Source organism: Mastigoproctus giganteus, chromosome 2 (assembly GCF_048544385.1).
Source record: "Mastigoproctus giganteus isolate SK-2022 chromosome 2, ASM4854438v1, whole genome shotgun sequence".
Classification (NCBI taxonomy): domain Eukaryota; kingdom Metazoa; phylum Arthropoda; class Arachnida; order Uropygi; family Thelyphonidae; genus Mastigoproctus; species Mastigoproctus giganteus.
In genome coordinates, this window is record NC_143576.1 from 216795329 (window position 1) to 216820596 (window position 25268).

A 25268-nucleotide genomic window follows, 5' to 3' on the forward strand; every position below is an offset into this window, starting at 1 on the left:
AACAGGTCCTTTGGAATTGGCTATAAATATGCACACTGGGCTTCGAACAGACAGTTGCAAGAGTGGGCATGCAAGATGACATGTTCAACAGAATTACCTCAACAGTTCACCAGAATTGATCACTTCAACAAATGCTATATGCCGATTAACATGGGTAAGGAGCCCGAATCCTGGATTGTAGAGCAGTGTAAAACAGTCCTGTGGACAGACGAGTCGAGGTTCGCGCTCTACCAGTCTGATGGCCGTTCCTGGTTGTGGCGAATGCCAGGGAACAGTTCCTTCCTGATTGTATTCCTCCAAACAATGAAGTTTGGTGGAGGCAGTGTCATGGTATGGGGCTCCTTTCATGGTTTGGCTTGGGTCCGTTAGTCGTTATCGACAAAACCAGGAATGCTGTGCGATACCAGAACAACCTGGACAATTATGCACTTCCAACATTATGGCAATACTTCGAGAAAGGCCCATACCTGTATCAGCAAGGCAACGCACCATGCCACACTGCTCGGGTCGTAACAGAGTGGTTTGAGGACATGGGTGCGGAAAAGTTGGATTGGCCAGCCCAGAGTATTGATCTGAACCCTATAGAGCATCTTTGTATTGGATCGTCAGGTGCGTGCACGTCGTAATCGCCCAAAGAACAAGGCCAAACTGGTGGCTGCGTTAAAGGCCGAGTGGAGAAACATATCACCTGACATTTATAAAAAAACTGGTTGAGAGTATGCCGCGAAGATTGAAGGCCGTCATAAAAGCAAAAGGTTTCAGCACAAAATTTTAAATGACACAATAAAAGCTCTTTTTTTTTTTTTTTTTTTGTCTAAAGGCAGGTGTCCGGATATTAATGGTAGGGCAGTGTATGCTGTATGAATATATATAAGTTCATTGTATTTTATTATACTTTTTGTTCTAAATGGGGTCCAATAGAAAAATAAAGTGTGGCTATGGCGCTCTTTGAACATTTTATCAATAAAATGTAAGAAAATATGATACACTTATTCATCCACATGACACTCCTCAGGAGCTTTGAATGGGTCAATATTCAAAAGAAATGAACAAAATACCGTATATTTATATACATATACATCTCATCATGGGAAGCCTGTACATGTCATGTTTTTTTTCTTCATTCGCGTGTTACGTCATATTAAAACTTTTTTTTTAATTAATACAACCTTTAATAATTTACAAAAATCATGTCAATTAAAATGAATTATTTTAAAAAATCATATATATATATATATATATATATAATTGTATTATCTCTCACTTATAGTAATTTCGTTTATTTTAATTGTTTTAAAGATGAGCTGGCTATTTCTTTTGTGTTAATTATTATTTTTAATTCGGGCCTAAAGCATTCTGAAATAGGATGATGTAAATTTAACTGGCACGTTTGCAATGTTGGCCGGGCAGAAAAGAACTAAAATAACCTCTCGACGACAGGGTGTTATTCTGGTACAAGTGGATATTCCCAACTGTATTTGCGCAGTGTATCTCTGTCTGTTGGCTACTATTATGACGTTTTACTTTTCTTTTATCGTTCCATCACTACATGGATTTTATCTATGGGGAATAAAAGAATGACTATAAAAAGAAAAGAATGAGTGAGTTTACGTTGACAGTGACGATTATTCGATAATAGGTTGGTATAATTGTTTAATTACTCTTAAATAAGCAACTGAGTTAAAACGACATTTGTAATTCTAAAATAAAATAATAATATCAAACTTGCAAAATATATTCATGTAATTAGGCTGCTTTATAGTTACGAGTCCATGAAATGAAATGAGGTAGCTATTTATGGAGTTAATGATACCCTGTCTGCCAAAAAAAGTGTCACTGTGTGTCACTGATGAAAAACGTCAAAAGGCAATCCATAGAATTCTATGGATTGCCTTTTGTTAAATTTTTGCAATCATGTAAAATAAAGTTGTTAAAACTCACCATATATCTAAACTGCAGGAGCTCGTTTAAATTGTCTTAGATGTAGCACTCAGGTTAAAAATTTAAGTGGTCACTAAGCAAGGGGCGCATTTTTTTTAAACAGGATTTTAGTATGTAAACTCGAAAATGGTTCATTTAAGACTTAATTATTTCCAAGCTTCTGCGTATAATTATTTAAACATTGTATCGCGAAAATTACAAATTTTTGACGAAATTAAAACTACTATAGAAAAGTAATGTAAATATTGCTTTAACAATGGGAACTGGCCTTGAATGTGTTTTGAGAGTCTGAGATAACAGCTAGGTGTATCATCAAGGAAGAAGATTAAGAAGCATATTCGTAACATGTACTTCCTAATGTCAGCTCATGCAGTTTAAAAAACCGGTGAGTTATGCTCTTTTTTAAATAATTTTAGTGTTACAATAACTGCGAGTATTTTGTGGATCCAAAATACTGCATAAACAAGATGCACTATAAATGGGCATCCAAAATCCTATCCATGAAACGATCTGGCACACGTAATTAAATTACAGATATGTCAGACGTCCATTTGCCATTCATTGTATTCCTCTCCCAGTAAGGAATTACTCATTGCACATTGGCGTGGCGATTATTATTATTATTATTGCCCTTTTATATTATTTCTCCCTGATTGGGGTTCCACCTCGTGACGGATATTGCTACCAAGTGCACAGAGTAATTGTTATGTCTGGTGTTACTGTTGGTCAAGGAACTCTCTGACTATCCTACAGGTGTTCAGGATTGCGACTTTCTGGAGTTCCTTGTAGGTGTTCGCTGGGAGACCTATTATTATTATTATTATTGCTCTTATATTATTATTATTGCTCTTATGTTATTATTATCATCTTGATAAAAATAAATTGTAGTATTATTATTATTATTATTATTATTATTATTATTATTGCTCTTTTATTATTATTTATGCTCTTATTATTGCTCTTTTGTTATTATTTATGCTCTTATTATTATTGTTATTATTACTCTTATATTATTTCTCCCTGATTGGGGGCCGACCGGGCTAGCCGGGTGGGTAAAGTGCCTGCCTGGCAACCCAAAGGTCGCGGGTTCGAATCCCGCCTCGGGCTTGGATCAAAGTACTGCAAAAACCTTGTGATGTGCATTATGGCCACAGAAGCCGATGCGCCAACAACTACAAAAAAAAAAAAAAAAACCTGATTGGGGGATTCCACTCCGTGACGGGTACTGCTACCAAGTACACAGGGTGGTTGTAATGTCTGGTGTTACTGTCGGTCGAGGAAATCTCTGACTATCCTACATGTGTTCAGGATTGCGACTTTCTGGAGTTCCTTGTAGGTGTTCTCTGGGAAACCTATTGCTGCTAGGCTGCTATGTAGAGTCTTTGGTACCATACCGGTGGTTGACACGATGATTGGGATGGTTGATACTTCTTCCATATGCTACATCTACTTGATCTCATATCTCAGGTTCGTGTACTTCCTAATTTTTTCCTCATGGGTTTTCTGGATATTGCTAGTGTTGAGCACAGCTATGTCAATCAGGTAGGTAGCCTTTTCCATCTTGTCCACAAGGTGAGATTGGTTATTCATTACTTATTATTATTATTATTATCCATATGGTTCAAGGAAGCCTGATGCTTATGCTGCACCAATTATATATTGATTATTCGCAGTATTAGCTTTTGTCATCACTAAATTTAGTGATGGTGTTTAGATGCTGGACCTTGTGTAGGATGCTGGATGGTGTTTAGATGCTGGACCATCTTTCAATGGTGTTTAGATGCTGGACCTTGTGTAGCTTTTCAACTGGCAAGAACCCTTCTGCCTTCCTAAACCTTCGTTCTACAGACTGTACAGTAGAGAGGGAGGGAGATTGGTTATTCATTACTCAATCACCAGAATTGGTCGTTATTATGTAACCCGTTAGCATTTTTATTGTTACCCCCGAAGAAGACAATGATCGTTTCGGAAACTATTCCGAAGTTAAATTTCGAGTCGTGTCTTCAGGGCCGTGCCGAGCCATTTGAGTATTGAGGCAATAGTGAAAAGTTGCACCCTCCCCTAAAATATTTAAAAAAAATTAATTAAAAAAATATATGACTTATTTAAAATACATTTCTGGTACAAGTTTTAATAAAAAAAATTAAAATTGAGGTTATAAAAATGACAACCAGTGGGGCGACAATCATGGTGGCGCCCCAGATAGCGCTGGCGCGCAGACCTCGGTATCTATACAGCGGCGCGACAAAGATTTTTGTCTTGCAAAAGCAAGATGATAAACGGATTGGAATAATCAAAACATAAAATCGAAAACGTTGGCATTTTTCAATCTTTCTTCTGGCGCCCCTTTCAGCTTTTAACCCGAGGCAAAAGCTTCGTTCGCCTCACTCTCGGCACTGCTCTGCCTGTCTTAGACAAGAGGAACTTCTGGCGATCTTTTCGCTCCAGTTTGAGTTAGCCAGTATCAATTGCAGGTGGGAGGTTCCTCGTAAGTTATTTTGAGGCTTTTTCCCCCGTCCCAGACAAACACGATTCTGTCTTAGTTGTGGCCTGCCTCCTCATGGGATAGACGGATACTGGACAGGTTTTCCAGTGATTACCTCCCTGCCTCTTGTTTCTGATCACTTTCCTGGTGGCCAAGTGGCCAGAAATAACTAAACAAGACATAACTAAACCAGAAATAACTAAACAAGACATAACTAAACCAGAAATAACTAAACCAGAAATAACTAAACAGACACACTTCAGAAATATATACCATTACACACTCCTGGTCGTTTTACAGAGTTCTGCATTGTCCCAGAGCACCATGGCAGAACCTCCTTACATAAGATACTATACATGTCTACACGTCTCAAATAGACAAACCATGAACACGCGCGGCTGTATAAGTCCCATACACACACGCCACCCTACTCTTTCCCTCTGGTGGGTATGGGCATGTCCCACTAACACATGCTGGGGCCATCTACTCTATTGACCCCAGTCCTTCCTAACTATCCCCCCAGTCTTCAATCTCCCCTCTCTCTGTACGCCAGCGCACGACCTACACCAAAATTTTAACTTCTCTAAATTATTTTGCCCACTCCCCGGCCATTAAATCTCCAAACGCACCCCCTTCAAACCGTGAAAATACAATATGTATGTGATCAACATACAAACGCGTGCGATTAAATACATATATGTATTTTTTAATAGGAGTCCTAGCCACTGAAATCTCAGGAAATTAGGTAGCAGGACCTGTCAGAGTAAAGGCAAACTACCGGGTACCTGGTCTGCCTCCACGGGGCGAAAGTGGGACAACGTCGGACCTCAGCAGCGGTCTGGCGGCTAAATGGCCAGAAGAACAACGGTACACGACACCACACACCTCAAGGTCCATACACTTTTAAATCTCTGGCCTTTATACAGAACTATATTACATTGTGAATTACATTCACTATGTAAACTACGCGGAGGTGGGGGAAACCCCTGGTGCCGTTTGACCCTAAATACACTTTACACACACATGAACGAAAGTTAATAGGAAACCATGGTAAAAAGCTTGTATGAAATCCCGAACGTTATGAACCTTCCTTTCGGGTATGGCAACATTGGAACTGTGTAGTGAATGAGGAAACACCTCCTATCTCTAAGGATGTTAACCACTATCTTGTGCAGGTGGCAGTGTGAGGGTTTGTTTGAACTTATTGCACAAAAAAAAAAAAAAAAAGAAAATAAATAAACTTGTTTTTTGTGCATGTCTGTTGGATTACACACCTTGCAATTTCTGATAAATATTTGATTTAGTCCCTTTGGTATGAAGAAATCAGATAATTACGGGCAAGTATACATTTCTACACTCTTCAGGTAGGGTGGACTACCTTAGTTATGCTATGTGACTAAACCATTTTGGTTCGGTCACGTAAGATGACTACTACTCTTGAAACGTGGGACAAATTTCAAGAAAAGAAATGTGTGCTTTTATTCATGCGACATTCCACTATTGGGGAATGCACAATTTCTTCCCTAAAACATCAGTCACCCTACTTTCCTAACAGCCCTTGCACTTATCATATATATGTAAATAATTATTTCCTCTTATTATTGCGGTTGCTACTACTTTTTCCCTTGTATGTTAACTCTTCAAAAGTTATTTTTTTTGCAAATTTTCCTTTCGCATTCGTGTATTGATGATTACTGATAGGCTATAACATTTGCTTCAACAGTTTTCCATAATGATATATAAAAAGAGTATATGTATGTTATATATTTTTTATCCTTATAGGCAAATATGGCTCGCCGAATGCACTTGATGCCGAGAAGTTCTAAGCTCTATATTCAAGCACTTGCTGTAACATTCGTTCTTATGCTACTGCTAGTGTGGTACATCAATATAAAACCCTTTGATGACAGTCCAGAGGTTAGTACAGAAGACATCGAATCCACTCCTGCAAAAAATCTGAGACCGAGTGAAATTTGTCAAACATTAGATACAGTGTTAGCCGTAATATTAGTTCCAAGTGCTCCTAATCACGTTATTCATCGTCATGTGATTAGATATACCTGGGCCAATCAGCAATTGATATCCAAATTGAAGATTACTACAGTCTTCGCAATAGGACAAGTGAATGATACTTCTTTGAAAAAATTATTAAAATGGGAAGCTGATGTTTATGGAGATATTATTCTGACATCATTGCCTGACAGCTATCAGTCGTTAAGCCACAAGGTGTTAGACGGAATGAACTGGATCCTTCAGAACTGTTCCCGAGCAAAATTTGTAATTAAGGCAGATGATGATGTTTTCATCAACATGTTTGCAGTCGAGAGATATTTACAGTCCTTATTGAAAACGAGCGACTTGTCAAAACTCTACTGCCTTGTATGGAAAGGGATGCCCACCAAACGAGACAAATCCAAGTGGCATCGAGGATTCAGACGTTTCAACAACTCAGTGTACCCAGTATATTGCTCAGGAGCTGCTTATATTATGCCATTAAACGTTACGTCTTTACTATATAACAAAAGCACTGAGGTTCCAACTTTCTGGCTCGAAGAGGTATACATTACTGGACTTGTTGCAAAGGCCGCAGGGATCGGTCACGAACAAATTGGTTATCGATTCCTTTTTGGTACACATAGTGTGAGCGAGATTATTTCCGGAAATATATTTTTCGTTCATGCAGGAGGAGAGGAAGGACATGCCTTAAGGACTAGAATGTGGCACGAACTGATAATGTTTGAGAAGAAAAATTATGCTGACAGTCTAACACAGAAATAAATCGACTTTTTTTTTTCGGTAGAAGCTAAGTTATGATTCCTCGTAATGATTTTCATTTAATATTTTTACATAAATATGTATAAAAGGTTTGTGCTAAAGACTGGTTTCTTTCTGTACTTTAGCGTAGTCTTAGAAAGAATAAAAAGATTTATATTTTTCTCTTTTTTTAAGATGAGTTTGATATCATGCAACCCATAGTCGTGAACCTATGACAGTTCCACTCAAACCACTATATTTCTTTTTAATATTATTTTTATGGGATTGTATAAAAATCCAGTGGCATCAACTGGAAATGTATTTACTTCTGAACGGTTTGTGGATTATAGAGTACAGGGTGGACAATAGAAGTGTGCTACTTTAGCCACCTGTAGGTGACAAACCATGACTCACCTACAGATGAAATTCAGAATAGCTAGTATCCAGATGATGCCGAAAAGAAAAGCAGAAAGTTCCAAAAGACGACACCCGGTTGCGTTTTGCATGCAGTCAGTACGCAAAATAAATTTAATGACGTGATTCAAAGTTCTTAGACTATGAAATCAAATACAATCACAGTGGCAAGAAAATGAAAGATCGTACTTTGTTGGTAAAGCTGTTTTATCAAAACAAACAAGACCTTGGCTGTGCTTCGGAAGTACTGCCGGAAATTCTGCAACTTCTAGCAGAGAACACTAACCAGCTGCAACAACTGTCGTTGAGGAAATTGCTGTTTCTGTGCTGATGGTGCCACATGAGACACCAATTCATCTGCTGGTTCCAGTGTGGTGTCGCGAGAGGCAGATATTCCTGGCAAGAGCTCCCAAAGTGCTTCGTTCCTACTGCAATAGTTTCCTTAAAAGACCCCATTTACTACACCATTTAACTCTATATGATTGCCAACTTCGCTTTGGGTGTTTGGCTAGAATATGGAGGTGGATTACCGTATACAGCCTTGGAACAACTTATGGGAAAATGAAGTGTCCAAAATTAAGATATGGGAAGCATCGCCTCTACGTATTATCAACGAAATTCCTCGCCAATGGCTGCCTGTTACCATTTGGTGTGAATTCACTGCATACTTCATAATTGGTCCATTTTTCTTCAAGGAGGTTCTAGCACGTAATCCCCAAACGTATACTGCCATGAGAGAATGTTATTGTGATCTTTGACATTATGTTTCCTGTTCTTCAGAAGTGGCACCATGGGGTTTGTTGCTGTACGTAGCAACACAGCTAGGTGCAGCAATAAATCACCACACTACAAATCCCAACACCACACCGCAGAATTATCACCACAATCTATAGATTCTTCACAGTACCGTGTACTGTGAAGAATCTATAGATTGTGGTGATAATCCTGCATGACTATGGTGTCACTTTTGGGAAAAGAGAAAAAAATTATGAAAAAATATCCCCTTTTCGTTTCTGCATTGTATAGAAACTATCTGTTCCAAACTTCATTCCTGGATGATTCACTGTTTGCTATCTACAGGTAGTACTTTAATTATACTCACCCTGTACTTAGAAAATAATGCAGAGTATTTTAAAGCACCCCGCTGAATAGACACTTGTTTCAAGCATGGTTAAATACTACTCTTATAAGAGTGGTATTTTACCATTTCTAAATTCACTGATATGAAAATCACAATTATAAGTGTAGTTTGATAACTTTTCAGGTAAACTTCGGAAATGGCTTACAACAAGCAGTTTGCAAATAAATTCGTATCCAATAAAAGGTTCATCGGTATAATTAAATATATAAAAATATTTTAAAATTGTATTGTTTTTAGACTTCATTTACTAATAATTGGCCTAATGCCCATTCCTGATATTATAAAATACATAAAGTATAAAAATTTATGTACGGTCTACTTATACTTGTACGTAATTTCTTTTTCTAAATTGAACTAAAAATCAAAAACATTAAAGAAAAATTAATAACTTGATCCGTCGAATTCATTAGGTACCATTCAAATTTTACTTTACTCCACCCTTTCCACCCTTGCATTTAGTATAGTGCATATAAGACCGTCTTCCCACACCGAGTGGAAAAGAACCAAGTTTGAATCCCATCAATGATGGGGACTTTTTTCACAACGTCGCTGAGCTAATCGGTTTCAGGCGAAGGTTGCATGGTTTTTTCCATCCTGAAACTCGGCTTTTTCGTCCAGTAAACAGACCATAGAACACACAATTTACAGACATAATATATGAGGCGCAATATGGTTTAAGTCGTTGATGCGCTTAAATCCTATTACAATAACACCCCTTCCCCTTTAACGCACTTCATGATGGTCTTCTTACACTTGTACATAGTTTTCATTTTTCTAAAATGAACTAAAATCAAAAGCATCAAAAGAAAGATTAGTAATTTCACCTATCGAATTCATTCACAAATTTTATTTTGAGCCCCCCCCTCCAATTGATATACTACATTTTAAGTCACATTATTCATTTATTATTAAAAACTGTTATGCAGCGTTCCTTAGCTCATTCTCTAATCGTAATGCATCCTAACATTTAAGCAGACTCCCTTACCCACCATCCTGAGTTAGATAATTCGTGAATGGCCCCTTTTTGATATCAATTTTTTTTTCAAACGCAGAAGTTTGAAGGGTAAATTTGCGGCAGAAATTTATTCTTTCTCTAAAGCTGTAGAAACATCACATTAATATACTACAATTATCGCATTAATATAAAATAATTAATATACGTACTATACTACTACTAGTGCAACCACTGGTTTAATCGATTTCTTGAAAGGAAAGGAAATAGAGAAAGAAGCATAGGCCAAATCCAAATTGTAGTGTATATAATTAAATGGCGTGGTAAACGGTATCGGAGACGATTCCAGTAAACAGAAAATATGAGACCTGTACAAAACTGTTAAAAGAACGTCAAAGGATGACCAAGATCAGAGACACCATATTGCTCATCAACAATCTTCTTTTACAGAAAAGATTGTTTATACAAGATAACCTACAGTTTGAATCCTTTTAATTTAATTTATAGAAAAAAAGGGCTTGAATTGAGTAGTCAATGCTTTATGCAGGTTGATACCAAATTCATATTTCAAATTACTGAATACATGAATGTAGATCTCTGACTTGCTTTAAGAAAAGCTTTCCTTCAGATCAAATGTTTCTAATGAAGCCATGAAATTTTAATAATTTTTTTTTAAAACACATTTCAAATTTGATTTTTAAAAATTTTTTGTTGTCAAAGAAGGTAACCTGAAAAACGTTTATATTTTTTTTTCATGGGTTTGACTAAAAGTAATACATTAGTGTAATTTATGCGAAAAAGGATGACCAAGTTCCATTATTTTCTATCGTTCTATGCTGTTGTTTTATTTTCGATGACATCTTGCATTGAGATGTATGATGATGTCACAAAAGACATATTAGTATTTGTTTTTACCAATAGATGGCGCAAACGCATGTAAATGAAACATTTAGAATTCAAAGTGCTTTAACTTTCGTATAAATAAAATAAATTTTCTGTTTATACTCCGAGACGACCAAACGGTCAGAGGAGTTTACAAGATACACAGAATATAAGAAACAGCACCGTATTCAGCAGTCACGGGCTTGAACCTCGGTCATTCAAGGCACGTATACTTATGCACCCACTAGGCTGCGGCCTCCAATCCTACAATATGTGCTATGGTGTTATTATCGGGTTTTAGGCACATCAGCAACTTAAGACATATTGAAACGCATATATTGTGAAACCGGCTAACTCAACCAAGTTGTGAAAAAGGCCCATAAATATTCTTCTCCACATTGATGGAAATTGAACTCAGGTCTTTTCAACAGGTGTCAGGAGGACGCTGATTATACCAACTGTGCTACCAACGAGGACACGTACTCTGACAGAGATCCAAAGTGGGCAGAGGAGTTTACGTCTTCATTGTAAATGTTTTATGTTTTGCTTTTTAGTGGACAAGGGCTAGGTCTTGCTTTTCAAACTAAACGAGAAGATGAGAAAATACTTGCCATTCACCCAGAGGCGGACTGGCCATAAGGCTTACCGGGGAACCCCCGGAGACCGGTGTGCCTCTGCATTCACCAGTTAATAATAAATGGCGTCGAGAGTCAGCACAGACCCTCAGGGAAAGCAACCATGCGGTTCCCTTTTTATAACTTTTAAATAACAGCTAAAAAGCAACCTCTCCATTATACAGGGTTTCGCAGCTGGAGAAAGGGACTCAGTTCTTCTTAACACCATATAAATAAAAACCGATTTTATGATAACATCAATTTATTCAACTTTGAATGCACACAGACTAGACGAAATTCAGTTGTATGGAAATCTTATATTGTATATACGAAACGAAAAACCTAACCACAGATTCTTTTAACAAAAAACTAATTACGGAGAGTAATGAGCTGTTGCCAGTTTCAGGTAAACAATGTCGTTCAGCTTAAATTAAAATACTCAGAATTTTGCAATCAATTACAGACGTCGAATTGTATTTCTTAATTTTCATTGCAAGTTTTAAACAATAACAACCACTAAAGTCAAAGTCACTCTACTCTTGAAGATTACATGCCATCTCTTCATTTAATTTCCTTCCAAGAAAGCTACTGTATGAAAGGTTTAAAATCATTTTTATTCCTTGTAGTTCTACTTATATGAGAGATTGCATCGAGGACACCTGCAGTTCTTTGTATATTGGAATTGAACCTTGATTAATATTAATAATCAGAGGGCACACTCTTTGAAAGTACAAAGAAATTGCTAAGAGTCTTATAATATAAGCTGTTTTGTAATGGCTCGATTAATATATTAGTGAAGACTTTTAAAATCTGTAATTATGTCTGTGATTTAAGAGAATAGATTCAATACAGTTGCTTTATTATTACGAAGTTAATACACTGTCTGGCCAGGGTTATTAACAATATTCGAGTTTTATGAACAAGCTATGCAAAAAATGTAAATCGAATCGGTTGGAGGATTGACGCAAGTCATGGAACCATCCTGTTGTGCACCGACAGTACAGGCTGCTGGGGACGATGTAATGGTATAGGACTTTTTTTGCGGTATATTCTTAATCCTTTAGACCTATTGGAGGACATCACGAATACAAGAACATATATGAACGTTGCAAATCAGATACACCTAATGATGTTGCATGTTTATCGATGTTGTCATGGTAAAAGTGTCACTGACCATAAGGATGAACATGCAACGATGTTGCCATGGTGAAAGTGTCACTGACCATAAGTATAAACACGCAACGATGTTGCATGTTTATCCCTATGGTCAGTGACACTTTCACCATGACAATGCAACTCCCCACTGTGACAAACAGAGAGAGTAGTTTGAGAAACACGACAGACTTCAAGCATCTGTCATGGACAGCTTCCAAGAATCTCAATCCCATTGGGCATCTGTGAGATGAACTGGAAAGACGCATTCGTCATCAAAATGCTCTGTCCACATTACTTCAAGAATTGAGGACAATTTTTCTGCACGAATAGCAATATTCCACATTTAAAAACATTGTTGACTCCAAGCCGCTGGTCAGAACAGTAATTCGGGCCAACTGCGGTGGATGCTGTTAACTCATAGTTCTTATAAAGTAACCAGTTAGAGCACGTAATATATCGAAACATTAATTTATTGCTGTGTGGACCTCGAAATTTAGATAGGTCAAATTTCTTCGAGAAAAAAATGTCATTATGGGATTATTTTAAATAAAGAAACGAAGAAAAATCTACAAGTGTTTCCCCAAAAATTAAACCATCATAAACAGCCTTGGAGGCTAGATCGAATAAGGGTACCTAACAATTATTTGATGTACAATCAGGGAATTAACAAAAGGTAGCATAATGCAGATCGATGGAAGTACGCATTTAGAAGTATCATTAGTTACGTTGAAAATTTTATAATAGAAAACCCTACACAAATAAATATATACTGAGCAACAAGGTTATTCGGTACACCCACATAATTGACTTCTGGTGGTATATGTTAAGCATCGAAGTAACTTAGATTATGCGGCGTTAGTGCGGTATGTCTGTAATTGCATGTGTTCTTCGTTTGGTTTGGGTGTTTGCTAAACAAAAAACTTGAGTTTCCGAGAGATAAAACTATGCAACCGTCAGCTGGAACCGGCTACGTTGTGAAAAAAGCTGATAAAATATCCTCCCGTCTAGATGGAATTTGAACTCAAGTCTCTTGTTTCACACAGTGGAGTAGAATGCGTTTGATCCAGTGTCGCATATATACCCTACCAGGCTGTATAAATCACGTAGTCAGATACAAAGAGATTGTGCATGCGAGTAGGTTTGTGTTTGCGAAATTTATAGTCCAACAGTGAGACCTAAGTGAATCTGAGTGCAGTCTGACAGTTAGCAACAGACATGCCAGTGCAATATCTTATGTTTATGTTCACGCATTACAATATCTATATTTACAGAGAATGATTCAAACAGTTGCCTACTACTTCATCTATTGCTTATTTTTCGTGGTACAATATCCGTTTTTATTTAAGACATGGGATTTCTATTGAGTTTTTGGGTTTTACAGTTAACACGTTACTGATCCTAAGGTTGAAAATAAATAGGTTTCTGAGAGTGTTTGGTTTGGCAGTGGCAGGATAATTGGAATTTTTCCTCTAAGGAAAATGTGAGTTTTAAATTCATTCCAAATATTATTTATGCTTCTGTTATATATATACATAGGCGCCTCCGTAGCCAGATGGGAAGGAGCAGCAGCAGTGCGTAGCACACGCTTCTTGATTAGACCGGGGTTCGAGCCCGTCACCACCAAATACGGAGGATGCGGAAAGGTCAGGGAATGACCACCGCATATCCCGGAGCAATATGGCCTTAGTTGCTAATGCTCCTAAAAACCAAATAACAAACAAACCTATATACATACACCGGTGTGCAAAACTTAAGGACCAACACTATTTCTAAAGGTTACAACCACAAAATCAAACGAAACAGCCTGTGGCGATTTGCATAACTGTGGCGGTTCAGTAGAAAGCTGGTGCACATGCAAAAATTTGAATCGTGATGAGAGGGCTCACATAAACAGATAAAAGCAGCAGTTCAGCAGTTAAGTGCAAATTACCGAATGGTGAGCACAATTGTTACAGATGTTCGATTGGTTTCATACAGTGCTACAGACAACGAAATGGCCAGTAGACAACATCTGGATGACTTTACCCGGGGTCGAATAATTGGGAAGCTCGAGGAAGGTCGAAGTACGAGGAGTATGGCTGCAGAGTTCGGTATAGCCCATAGCATCGTCTTACGTGCGTGGTCGGCCTTCAGAACGACAGGTACAGATGTTCGAAGGACCAGTGGTGGTCGTCAACGAAAAACAACGCCCAATGATGACCGCTATAAACTCCTACAGGCCAAGAGGGACCGACACCAGACAGCGGGATCCATTGCAAACCAGGAGCACAGAAGGCAGGATATTGCGGTTTACTGTGGCCAGGCGACTCCACAAAGGTGGACTGTTTGCTGGACGGCCAGTAGGCTGTGTCCCTTTAACACCTGCCCATCGGAGATACCGTTTACAATGGTTCATCGAACACAAGGACTGGACAGCAGCGCAATGGGGTAAGGTACTCTTTACTGATGAGAGTAGATTCAGTCTCAGCAGCGATTCTGGACGTCAGCTAATCTGGTGAGAGGTTGGCACACGGTATCACCTCGCAAACATTACTGAAAGGGATCGATATGGCGGTCGAGGTGTTCTCGTCTGGGGAGGCGTTATCTTGGTTGGACGTACACAACTCCAGATACTGAAAGGCGGTACTGTAACCGGTGCACGCTACTGTACTGAGGTAATCCTTCCCCATGTGCGTCTGTTCCGAGGTGCCATTGGCCCCGAGTTCGTGTTTATGGATGATAACGCCACACCCCATCGCACTGCAGCTGTTGATATGCTTTTGGAAAGTGAGTACAGTGTTCGTATGGATTGGCCTGCCCGTTCTACGATCTAAATCCCATCGAACACATATGAGACGCTCTGGGGAGACGCCTAGCGGCACGTCCACACCCACCAGAAAATGTTTACCAGCTGAAGATGGCGCTGACAGAAGAATTTATTTTTATGTTTGTGTTTTTGTATGGGCGGCTCCTAGAGCAAAAGTTGATCTCCGCCTCGTTGCTCTGTTCAGTTTTTACAGACTCTGTCAAGGTAAGGCCAGTGTGTATCGTGTAAAAAAAAAAATTTTTTTTTTCATTCCACATAGAAATATCCCATGGTGGATGAATATAGATGAAAAGGAAGGCAAGAGAGAGAGAGAAAAGTTTTTCATCCCTCACGAGAGAAAGCGATAGGAAAGAAAAACTGTGTTTGTGATCTTATGTGTGTGTTCTGTAGTGCGATGTTGTGTTTTGGCCTTTTGGCTACCTGGAAGCAGTGATCACCTGGACGACTTCCTCCAGGTACTCGTCCCTAGCAGAAGGAGGGCAAGGCCTCCCCTACTATCTGCACCCCTCCTCCCTGGGGAATGAGTTTCCCAGGGAGGGAAACTCATTCCCCAGGGAGGAGGGGTGCAAAAGAAAAACTTGTATAAGATGAAGAGAGGGAAGGAGTAAAGAGAACTATCCCGGTTCAGGGAAGTCCCAATCCAGGATGGATTGCTAGAACAACAACGCAAAAAAAAAAAAAATAAATAATAATAAAATAAAAATAAATAATAATAAAATAAAAATAAATAAATAATAATAAATAAAATAAACAAATAATAATAATAATAAATAAAATAAATAAATAATAATAATAATAAATAAAACATATAGGGTGAGAGAGGAGATTGCCTGGTCTGGGGAGCCCCAGCCCAGGTCAGAACGCGGAAAAAAAAAAAAAAAAGTTTAAATCCCACAACCTGGCAAGGTTGTTATTGTTGTTATTTGGTTTTTAGGAGCATTAGCAACTAAGGCCATATTGCTCCGGGGATATGCGGTGGTCATTCCCTCACCTTTCCGTTTCCTCCGTATTTGGTGGTCACGGGCTCGAACCCTGGTTTATTCAAGAAGCGTGTGCTACGCACTGCTGCTCCTGCCCACCTGGCTACGGAGGCGCCCTCCTGGTCAAGGAAAGGAGGAGAGCATCGACTAAAATGTCAGCAAGCAGAATGATAGGGGAAAAAAAAAAAAGAAAGAGGGTTTTTGTTTTTTTTTTTTTCTTTTTTTATCCCACACGGGATGGATAGGGAAAGGCTAGCAGAAGAGTGCGAGAGTGCTAGAGCTACTTCAGGTCAGGGAACAACATCACCCCACCCAGAGCAGATCGCCAGAAGGAGATGAGAGAGAAAAAATAAAAAATAATTTCTTCCCGCAGAAGGGATTTCTTTCCATGCGAGACGAAAGAAGTAATGAGTCGGCTTTAAGCCAAGCAGCCACTAGTTATTGATTTGCAGAAGACGCTAGGATGATCCTCCTTCTACGCTTGAATACCTCTACCGCAAAGTACTGTAGCGCTCCTAAGTTCTTCTGGGATTGTACCAGGAGTTCTACTTGGTCAGGAGAAAATCCCGAAATTGATGCCTGGAGTTGTCTATGGTCCTCGTAGATAGTACATTCAAAGAGTAGATGTTCCCAACTCTCGACAGACCCACAGAAACAGAGATCGGTATTTAGTAGACCTAGTTGGTGGAGTTTCTGGTTGAGGAATCCATGTTCAGTGACCAGAAAGGAGGTTTCCATGCTGATTGAGAAACACTTGTTGACCGCTTTGCTGGTTGCGAATGTGACATCTGGTATAAATGTTCTCGTGTGGTCGTGTCACGTCTTGTCTGCCAGAAATTGATTAGCTCGTTATAGCAACGAGCCCTTTCCTGTTTAGTATCCCTGTCCAGGTTGAGTTTAATATCCGGTATTTCAGTTGGAATTCTTTTCTTCAGGCCGTAGGCAAGTCCTCTATAAATGAGAAAGAGATCCAGGGGGATGTTTCTAGATATTACTTGCAATGCTGCAGTTGACACTGTTCTACAAGTGCTGACAGAGGAATGGACGATGTTACCGCTAGAACTTATCAACAACATTGTTCTAAGTATGTGCAGGCTGTGCAAAGCCTGCATCGACATTAGGGGGTGGCCATATCCCCTACTGATGACCACCTCTTCCATTTGTTCCATCTTTGGCAGTGATGCATCTGTATCATGGCAGCCAGTGCTACGTTGCCGTTTTTGAATAAAGTCCCTCTGTGTCGTTTTGTTTCCGTTGTTGGGTCGGTGTTGTTTTCTTCATCATTTCTGTACCTCACGAGGGTTGCTTTGGTATGCTTTTCCCACATCCAGGCCACTCCTATGAGAAGCTACAGGTGAAAATCTGACTGGTCCTTAAGTTTTGCACACCAGTGTAGTTACATTAGACAATTTTTACAACAGTAGAAAATACATCTCGTTGGTTTATTCCAAATTTGTAAATGTTATTTCTTCTGGGCATTAGTTATTCTATCTTACAGGTTTAACCTGCATGCATATGTGGCAATACTGAAAATTGGGAGCATATATTTTCCGTTATCACCTAATATGTGTATTTATGGCAACCTTCTTCCTTCCTTTGTTCCTCGTGGAAAAAAATCCATATAAGCTCAAAGAAGAACCCTCTTGTAGAATTTTGCTACCCAGGCTTTCGTTCACTGAAAACTGATTTTATCCAGATATTCATCTACTGCCTGCTGATGCAGCTTTGATCCAACTAATAACGGATTCCTCGCCCTACCCTAGATTAGCCTCTGCTGGGAAATTCACTGTTCATAGAAGTCACAACTTAATCATTTAACAAACGTAACCGTTAACAAAAACTTAATCATTTCTGATATACATTGAGATGTGTCGATGTATGTATTTTTAACTGAAACCACATGAAACCACTACTCCTTTTAAGTGGGGCAATTTCAATTCCCACTGTGTATTTGAGCATATATCGCTGTTCTTCTTCAGTTGTCAATGGTAGTTCAGTGATTATAATCACTCTCCTCTCCCTCTAGATACAAAAGGCAGGAGTTTGAATCCTGTCAATGACGCAATGAATTTTTATGGACATTTTTTCATTTCACAAACATGGCTGAATTAGTCAGTCTTAGCCGAAGATTACATAGTTTTTTGATCCCAAAAACTCGTGGTTTTCATCCAGCAAACCGACCGAGAAATACACGCAATTACAGACACAATATACATTTGTACTAACCCTTTTTAGTCTAAGTTGCTTTGGCGGTAACACTAACCTGAGCTCTTTTTGAGGTGATAAAATCATAAATCAAATAGGTGCATAAATAACAAATATAAAACAGAGTAGGATTGCTCCTACCATATTTATTTAGTACTGCTATAACAACTCTTAACTATAACTATAACTGTAATTAGTTACAACTGTTATTGAAGTATCCACTGTATCATAAATTTTATGATATTTAAGAGATACATTGGACCATTTTTAGAGTAGTATTGCCTAATGAGATTCAGAAGAAAAATTTCGCTTGGGAGATAAAATCACATTCATACGTTTACACACATGAATGTGATTTTATCTCCGAAGCGCACAGTATCCATGAAAGATAGAGCGAGTATATAGAGCCCATTGAGTATGTATTATGGCTTATATTGTTCTGCGACGGCAATGTGCATTGGGTTATAACTTTGGAAAAAATGTGGGACAAAACCCGTGAAATTGCTAATTTAGTTAAGCTAATTTTAGAAACTGGTAAATGGAATAGTTGATGAAGGATCTGAACGTTGATTAGATTTACCATGCATCGATCATTTTCCATATCAATGTTGCATGCTTTCTCATTGTTTTCCGCATGAAGGACAGTGTTATTATTCAGCTTAAATAGGACCGTTGTGAATACTGCGACCTGAGAATGCATAACTGCCATTAACTCGCGTTGTTTTAATCTTGCTTTCTCTTTAATAATGAACACAGTGAAGCATCCAATTAAATGAGCCTGTTTTAGAATGGAATTATGTCTCGGTTGAATGATGGTTTACATGCAAGGAGAGTACTCTCGGGGCGGGTGTCAAGGATTTCATTTATGGAAAGTGTTAAACGACTAGCATCAGAGTTTATGTCATCAAGGAAGGTATCAACTCAAAGGAATTAAACTTCATGTGAAAAATTTATTTTATTCGCAATTTTCATCGCTTCACAAGTTTTGTGGCAACGGTGCAAGTCGACTTTCCATATAGTACACAAATTTATATTTTAAAGAAATCTATCTATATTTTTATTTGTATATTATACAGTTTTAATATTCTACAGTGTAGGATTTTGTTTGTATATTAGTTAGACATTACTCAGGTTTATTATGGATGTGTCATCATAATTTCAAGGACTTTCTAAATGCAGTGTACGATTAGAAATCTTAAAAACATAGAATACATACAATGGATTATAGCATAGCTTTCGACAAACAATATTTCCTATTCTTGAATAGTAAATCTTGTCTCTCCACTGCAGAGCCGATCCTAGAGTTTAGGAGACTGGGATGCAAGAATTAGGGTTGGGAGAAAAGGACGGGAAGGAGAACTTGGAGCCATTTTCAGTCTGAGGCCCAGGTGCGTTGTACATACCCCCCAATCCTCAAGGACCAGCCCTGCTCCACTGTGCATTTATAACTAATTTTTAAGCCTTGCACTCTCTGAATTAATTAAAAGGCTTTTAGACCTTTTATTGTAAAATAAGGCAAGATTTAATATAAAAATCACTTCAAATTATTATTCTCTCTCTTTTCTTTCTCTGCCTTCCCCATTTTTCTGTTTTCCATTGTTTTATTATTATTTTTTTTCATTATCTTGCTTTTCATCGCCTGTTTCATACTCAACCAATTTTCTCTATGCCTCCTTCCTTATTTTTATGTTTCTTCTTTCCCTCCCCCCTTTCAAACGCATTTCCTTTTCTGACGTAATAGATGACGTCGTTTACCTGAGTACTATTGTCGTTCAACCTATTCCCATGAAATGCATTGTTAGAAAACAGTTGACCACATTGATTAGAGGTAAAGTGTCTCCCTAACTTTTTTACAACTTCTGTACAAACATTTTATTCCACACTAATACTTTTTCTTTGTCCTCCATTGCCGGAAATCACTGGGTCCTATTTCGAAGAACTTGACTGTTTTATTTTCGTTCTGTTAGACTGTTTGAGTTAAATCCTTTTCAATTGCAGAATTTGTACTACCACAAGAGGATGCTCTCCAGCTAATGCTTTTCAAACACTTCTTTCAAAATACGAAAACATCCTCCGTTATTTCTTCCGCTCCAGTTGCGTTCTTTCCAATCGACTTCAACTGACCAAAGCGCTCCGTCATAGTTTATTTGTCTACCGTTTTATTTCTTCTTCTTCAACCTTTATTCGAACATGAAAGTGTACGTAGTGAATTCTTATTATTCGATCCCAACGATTGAATCATAATTTCTAAGCAAAGTATATGAAGAAAAAAAAAAAAAAAAGGGATTCAGTAAAACTGATCAATAATTAATCTAATAAATGATTCACTAAACATCATATCTACTCACCTTACACATTAGAAGTAAATGCAAAATATTCTTACTATATAAAACTTATTTTTGTAAAGTTATTAAACACCAACGGGCTTTCAGTTCAAACTGAAATCAAAATTGTTTGAAAATGCTATGTAAGCTTGCTTTCTTCCATCGTTTGCCACCACCACTACTAATAATAATTATAATTATAATAATTATTATTAAATTCTAGTTATTGTAATTAATAAATAAATTAATTAAATTAATTAATAACTGAATTACAATTAAAAGCATTTTAATTATCAATTTATGAAATTTTATATAATTAATGATACAGAGTTTAATTTGCAAACGATCTATAAATGAAACACTAGAGGGCATGCATTAGCAGGTAGTAGTAGTAGTAGCCGACCGGGCTAGCCGAGTGGGTAAAGTACCTGCCCGGCAACCCAAAGGTCGCGGGTTCGATTCCCGTCTCGGGCTTGGATCAAAGTACTGCAAAAACCTTGGGAGGTGCAATATGGCCACAGAAGCCGATGCGCCAACAACTACCAAATCAAAAAAAAAAAAAAAGTAGTAGTAGTAGTAGTAGTGGCATGTGATGCAAGAAAGCAAATGTATGAGCTTATGCAGCATCAGCCAAAAAAAAAAAAAAAAATCACACAACCATTCCCTCCAAATGCCTATCCAGTTCCTCCTTAAATTTATTCAACCTATCAACTTCCACAACGACAGATGGAAGTTTGTTCCAGCAATTAACCACCCGCTGGCTAAAGGCAAATTTCCGCACATCTATTCAAAATCTACCTTTTCTCAATTTGAATTTATGCCCCCCTTAGGTTCGTAATCTGAACAAGTGGAAGGATCCCATCAGAATTCAGCGTGCTGAACCAATTCAAGGCCTTATACACCTCAATCAGATCACCGCGCAGGTGCCTAGTCTCCAGCCACTGCAATTTGCAGAACTTAAGCCTCTCTTGATAAGAGGATCCCTTCTTCCCCCTCACCAATCTTGTTGCCCTTCTCTGTACACGCTCAAGTAAATCTACATCCTTCCTAAAATGAGGCCTCCAGACCTGTACACAGTACTCAAGGCGTGGCCTGACCATTGCCTTATACAGAGGGACAATCACCTCCTTTTCCCTGCTAGCAAAATTCCTATATATCATTGACAAAACCCCATGACCTGCCCTGGCAGCCTGTCTGCATTGCTCAGAAAACTTCATATCTGCCTGCACACTCCCAGGTCTTTTTCATTTTCTACCACCTTAAGTGTAGTACCACACAGTTGGTACGTTTCTCTGGGATTACTTCTACCCATATGCAGTACTTTGCATTTGTCAAGGTTAAACTTCAGTTGCGACTTCTTAGCCCATCTGCCCAAATTATCTAGATCCTGTTGCAGTAGCACACTGCCATTACTGTCATTAACAACCCTGCCAACCTTTGTATCATCTGCAAACTTCGACACTAAGCCTGATATACCTTCATCAATATCATTGATAAATATACAAAACAACAGTGGGCACAACACCGAACCCTGTGGGACTCCACTAATAACATTAGTCCACGAAGAGCAGCACCCATTGATTACCGCCCTCTGTCTTCTCCCATCCTTTTATCCATTGTAGCAACTTACCCTTAATACCATTCTGCTCCAATTTGTACAGTAGTCTTCCATGCGCAACAGTGTCAAAAGCTTTATTGAAATCCAAATAGATGATATCAAAATTACTTTTTTGCATCCAGTTCCTTTGTAACCACATCATAATATCCTATAAAATTTGTCAGACAAGACTTTCCCTTAACAAACCCATGCTGTGTCTGAATTATTGCTGCAGTCTTGTCTAGATGATCCGGCAATGCATCTTTAACCAGCGACTCCATTATTTTACCCCGAACAGAAATTAAACTAACTAGTCTGTAATTACTCCTGTCACCCTTCGATCCCCGTTTGTGAATTGGGGATACATTTGCACATCTCCAGTCCGTGGGGACCTCCCCTGAGTCCAAGGATGCTCTCATAATTATGGCTAAGGGTTTGCTTAGTTGCTTTGCCGCCTCCTTTAATATAACTGGATAGATCCCATCCATCCCAGGTGCTTTTCTTACGTTTAACTTCAACAGTTTCTCTTCCACTTTGCTCTCAGTTATGCTACAATTTGATAACCTTCTGCCATTTTCAAACCTTAATAATTCCTCACGTGTGAATGTAGATGCAAAATACTCATTCAGTTTGTTTGCTATCTGAGCAGGATCATCAACAGTCGAACCATCGATGTCAAGTGGACCAATAAGATTCATCCCTTTCCTTTTAGAATTTATATAAGTAAATAAATCCTTGCTGTTTTCCTTAGCATCTTTTGCCAAGGATTTCTCGTAATCTGCCTTCGCCTGCCTAACCTCCTTTGTAACTTGGTTACAGATCAACTTGTAGCTATCATAGGCTTCTGTGTCACGTGTTAATTTGTATGCATCTCATGCATTTTTCTTCTCTGTTACGAGTCTCATTAGTTCATTTGACAACCATTTAGGCCTAAACCTTGAACAGTATTTCTTAATAGGCATGAAACTTTTAGTAGCTTCCACGATTAATTCCTTGAATGCTTCCCACTTAGAATTTACTGTTGGTAACATCGTCAGTTGATCCCACTGTACAGAATTTAAAAACTGTCGGAGACCACTGTACTCGCCTTTACGGAAGCAAAAACCCTTTCCTTTACCCCTGATGGTAATTAAATCTTTAAGTAAATCCCACGTGAGTACACTCTGATCACTGCCACCTAGTGGTTCTTTTATCTGCAAATTCTTAAAACACGAATGATCACTGCTGATAACCAGATCAAGAGTATTACTTTCTCTGGTTGCCTCTCGAACATGCTGCTGCAGAAAACAATCATCTAATAAATCCACAAAAGTCTGACTAGTGTGTGAGTGACCAACCCACAAGTTCCAGTCAATATCTGGGAAGTTGAAATCCTCCATTATAAGACATTCCGATTTACTAGCCCACTCTATTTCTCTGTATACGCGCGATTTAGTGGCAATCTATGCTTGAAATGATTTAATAAATACTGCAAATACATTTTATGAAAAATACAGGGGAAATGAGCTTATTAGGTATTTGTTCTGTATATTTACTTTACTGAAATATCGTTTAGAAATATTGTGTGCGTAGCACGTTTAAAATTAAATATACAAACTTAGTGGTTATTTACTAGCACACCGCTATGTCCTCATGTCATAGTCTTAATTTAGCGCAGTGTTTTGTAACACTGTAATTAATTTATTATTAATAATAAAATTAAAGAAACACTATGAAACCACGCATTAATGTTAAGCAAATTTATATTAAAATGGCTATAAGGGTGGATATCAAGTAAAAGCTTTGGCATGGACTGCTGGATTAATCGATAGATTAACAAAATCGGAAGCTTTGCACCTTACGAGCTACTTACAGAAATCTGGACACAGTATTTAAAACCTGTTTAACATTGCGCATCGTTTATTGATAGGATTTACTGACCGCTACATCCTCATGATGAAGGAAGAACTAAAGGAAGTGATTCTGGTACTGAGAAGCAACTTAAGAAGTCTAACAAGCCTATACCGAATGTTCCCCAATAATTCTCTTAGGATATTCAATGCGATATATCAACTTATCAACTGAAAACAACGGACTACCCGATAAAATATCTTTTAAGAAATCGTTTTCAACGTTTTAATTTACATATCCAATGTTAACAGAGAAATGATTCACACATACACCTCTGTTAATTATCAATATGCTATATCAATACCCGTTAAATTTCCGTCCAGCGTGGATGACAGTAAGCTTTATTAACCTTTGGAGTTCATTTCTTACTCGTGGAAGTGCATCTACAGTTAATAATAACTTCCTTCTGGGAATTTTCCAAAGGAAAACAACCTCTTTCAAAGTTCATACGTAGAGACCAGATCTGCTTATACTATATCCTCCGCCATTCCTTCTCTGTGTTATCGACTATACTCTGAATCACCTTCCATCGTTTCTCCAGGCATCATAGTACGATTAAATTGGCTGTGCAAGGTTTCTAGTTCAAGCCTTAAGTTAAGACCTTCGTTTAATCACCAACAAGGAATTTATGTTGGCTGCGACGATCCCCTAAAGCCGATCACGGTCTCTTCGTCGCTCTCGAGTAGCAGGAGTGCTGACTTTCTTTAAGTATCTCGTTCGAAGAATGATAGTTGTAGTTCGCCTGGGCCCTAAACCGCAGATTGGGCTCTGAAGAAAATCGCTCTGGGGATTTTTCACCTTTTGTTTACGCTTTTCTATGAGCAAGTAAAACTTCCAAACTTGGAATTGCTATCTACCATCCCTTGTGTCTTAATTTAAACAATCCATTCCAGTTCACCTTCCTGCTTTTTGATCTGTTGTTCAGACAATTTATAAAGTGTTTGCATTAATCCACTTTAACCCACACCAATTGTCCTTTGACTCGACTTCGATCAAAAGAAAAGCGTATTCTTCTGACGTAATCAGAGCCGACCGGGCTAGACGGGTGGGTAAAGTGCCTACCTAGCAACCCAAAGGTCGCGGGTTCGAATCCCGCCTCGGGCTTGGATCAAAGTACTGCAAAAACCT

General features: G+C 38.3%; 1 protein-coding gene across 1 annotated transcript; it reads left to right on the top strand.

Moving 5' to 3' along the window:
- Nucleotides 1–1507: 1507 nt before the first annotated feature.
- LOC150090089 (beta-1,3-galactosyltransferase 1-like) lies at nucleotides 1508–7228 on the top strand. The gene is made up of 2 exons (XM_090368963.1): nucleotides 1508–1639; nucleotides 6209–7228. Exon 2 carries the CDS (start codon nucleotides 6215–6217, stop codon nucleotides 7202–7204), a length of 990 nt encoding a protein of 329 aa, XP_090225089.1. The 5' UTR covers nucleotides 1508–1639; nucleotides 6209–6214; the 3' UTR covers nucleotides 7205–7228.
- The last annotated feature ends 18040 nt before the right edge of the window (nucleotides 7229–25268 follow it).

Excerpts from the sequence above, each read along its gene's own strand:
- LOC150090089 (XM_090368963.1), top strand. The coding sequence starts at position 6,215 with ATGGCTCGCCGAATGCACTTGATGCCGAGAAGTTCTAAGCTCTATATT.